Source organism: Macrobrachium nipponense, chromosome 9 (assembly GCF_015104395.2).
Source record: "Macrobrachium nipponense isolate FS-2020 chromosome 9, ASM1510439v2, whole genome shotgun sequence".
NCBI lineage: Eukaryota > Metazoa > Arthropoda > Malacostraca > Decapoda > Palaemonidae > Macrobrachium > Macrobrachium nipponense.
The window spans coordinates 62,767,635-62,771,044 of NC_061110.1; the positions used below are offsets into that span (position 1 = coordinate 62,767,635).

A 3,410-nucleotide genomic window follows, 5' to 3' on the forward strand; every position below is an offset into this window, starting at 1 on the left:
GTGGCCTTCAAGTGTCCGGGTTTAGACCAGGCGTCTGTACGGGCTCCCCAAGGTCCACAAAGATCACCCATTGAGACTTATTTTATCAGCTATTGGAACTGCCAGCTATAATATCGCTAAGTTTCTTGTTCCCATCCTTGCGCCGTTAACTACAAATGAGTATACCTTAACTGACTCCTTTCATTTTATCAACTACTAAATTCCACTGGATAAGACGATTGACTTTTGCCTAAATGAAATGCTTAAGAATAATAATGATGCTGTCAATGGGTTTAACAGGTTGCAGTTAAAGGAACTTTTAGTCCTAGCTACCAAAGAATGATATTTTTTGTTTAACAGTTTGTCATATAAGCAAATTGATGGTGTAAGAAGCATGGGATCCAGTATAGGACCATCTTTGGCTAATTCTTTTGTGTTTTATGGAGAAGAAATGGTTAGACGATTGCACTTTAGATTTTAAGCCCTTGCTGTACAGGAGGTATCATGTCGATGATACGTTCTTCATTTTTGAGAGTCGTGACCAGATTCCTCGTTTTTTAGAGTACCTTAATAGTAAGAATTTATTTCTGAAGTCGAAGATAATCATACGCTCGCTTTTCTAGATATTCGGGTAAAAAATCTTAATAAATTACACACTTCAGTCTTTCGAAAGCCTACTTTCACAATGAAATGTAAGATTAATTTAATATTTACGCTAGTTACCAGAGTATACAAAATTTATTCTAGCTATTTGAATTTGCATGAAGAATTGGTATTTCTGAGGTCATACTTAAAAAATCAATGGCTATCCATTGAATTACGTAAACAAATTTCAAAGTTATATGTAAACAAACAACCCGAAAATACTGCTAATGTAAAGAAATCTGTTATTTATCTACCTTTAACCTTTACTAGAACTCATAGTTACGATTCAAAAAAGCAATTAATTTCTATTTTGTCCATTGGTTACCCTCAGCTAGATATCAAAATATATTTCACTTTACAAATTAAATTAAAGACCCTATACCAACAAGCCTTCAGTCCAATCTGATCTATAAATGACACGCAGTAGTTATGAACCCACTTAGGTTGGAAAAACTACCAGATCAGCTTGGATGAGATGGTTTTGAACACCCTGGTAGGTCATTTCGTAAAGACGATTACCTTTCAAGACTAGTTACATTGCAATTAGAGAACACAACGAGGAGACTGGTGGTCACCCTTTACATATTGATAATTTTTTCTGTTTTAAACTCTGCTTAGTTTGCTACAGACCTCGAACGTATCAGAAGTTCCATGTTCTGTCAAGATAAATCCTTCATTGGCTAGAAATGGGGCTGTTACCTCACTTTTGTGTTTTTTAGTCTGCATTCTGGCTGGTTTGTATATTGACTTAGTGTATTTACTGTTCCTTTGTACCATCCGATTTTGTGACTTAAATTTGCATTCTGCTTTATTTTATTTTATTTACTCAATTGTTTCAATTAGCCACTTTTAAAAGTTTTTTTTCTTAATATTAGCCATCTTTTAATGTACTCTCATAATTTTTTACATGTCATTTTGCTGCATTATTGTGAATTTTGATTACAACAATTATAATGTCATTCATTTTAATTTTCTAGGTTGATAGCGAGTAATAGTACTGCTCGAAACATGTCCCAATAAATTTGTAAAAATGCTGTTCCGGGTTTTGACCTTGTTGTCCTTTACTGATATGTATGTATGTATGTATGTATGTATGGGTAATATGTATGTATGTATGTATGTATGTATGTATGTATGTATGTATGTGTATATATATATATATATATATAATGATATATATATATATATATATATCTATTATCTATAATAATATATATATGTATATATATATATATATATATATATATATATATATATATATATATATATATATATATATATATGATATATATATATATATATATATGAGTATTTACGCGCACACACACACACACACACACACACATATATATATATATATATATATATATATATATATATATATATATACTATCAGTAAGGACACCAAGGGTCAAAACCCGGAATATAGAGTATTTACGCACCACACAACACACACACACACACACACACATATATATATATATATATATATATATATATATATATATATATATATATATATGTGTGTGTGTGTGTGTGTGTGTATATATATATATATATACACATTTTTCTAAATGCCTTAGTTAGTCCCTAAAATGAAAAGCTTTTATTATTTCAAAAAGCTGTGAAAGTGCATACAAAAAAACTAATTATACCAAATGCATACTACATACTAATAATCAGCTGTTTTCTGTGGCCACTACACTAGCTTAACGGTAAGAAAGTAAGTTCACTAATCATATTTTTATGGATATATACTCAATGAAGCTTAGACCTCTGTCGAAGGCCATAAAATTATAGCTAGGAAAATTAACATTGTCCTTTGAATCCACTAAACTGCTGATGAGACGTTACCCTAAAGATCTGCCGAGGTAGTGAAACTACCCCTGGCATGAACTAAAAAATCTTTGTTTCTGTTTGAAACAGCTGACTGGAACTCAGTACTAAGGGATCCAGCAAAGCTTGGTTTAGGTCTTCTCTCAATTTTCTTCAATATTTTCTCTTTATGCAGCACTACTGTCTTTACAGGTAAGAACCACAGTCTGTCTCTGAATCATTATAAAATCCTTATAAATTTAGATATATTCCTTTATTCTCACATTTATGTGTATACGTCATGTATCCTTTATGTTCACATTTGTGTGTATACTTCATGTATGAAAGGTATAATAGAATGTGCTCAAGTCAACGCTGACTGCTGCAAACTTCGTTCCACTTTTACAGAGGAGTCAAAATTCGTCCAGACGTTACTACAGAGAAACCGATCAGCACTGACGAGAAAATATCCAGGAAATCGTCTGGTTCATCAAAGTGCAGCGTCGAACTCAGAGGAGTGGTCAACCCAGACCCTGACGCCCACCTCTGAGTTGTTGGCTTCAGTGCTTCGCTTGCTCTCCGTCGCTAGAAATCATAGATGATAAAAGATCAAAGATCACACTTTAGTAGTTAGTTCAACACACACACACACACACACACACACACATGTGTATATATATACATGTATATATATGTATATATCTTTGTATATACTATACACATACGTATATATGTGTGTGTTCATATAGAAACCCTTGAGCTTGTTACATATCTTTAGTTATCAGATAGATTTTTGAAAGTCTAGTGCCTGGCTACCTTTTAGATGTGTACCACTTTCCTGATAAAACTCTTGACTGAATAATAATTGTCAAGTACAATTTAGCAGAGTTAAGAAATCATATGAAATTACTGTTAGCTGTGGGATAAACAAATTTCCAAGTTCAGAGATCACTTACGAATTTTATGTATAT

The 3,410-nt window shown here is 32.3% G+C and overlaps 1 protein-coding gene across 2 annotated transcripts in view; it reads left to right on the top strand.

Annotated features, from left to right (window-relative positions):
* LOC135218651 (cystinosin-like) overlaps nt 1-3,410 on the top strand; it is a 203,464-nt gene extending 200,054 nt beyond the window's left edge. For both annotated transcript variants that reach the window (XM_064255095.1, XM_064255096.1), the window contains exons 9-10: nt 2,551-2,652; nt 2,848-3,410. In XM_064255095.1, coding sequence (XP_064111165.1) covers nt 2,551-2,652; nt 2,848-3,041 — 296 coding nt within the window. In that variant the 3' untranslated portion in view covers nt 3,042-3,410. The remainder of the gene's footprint in view (nt 1-2,550; nt 2,653-2,847) is intronic.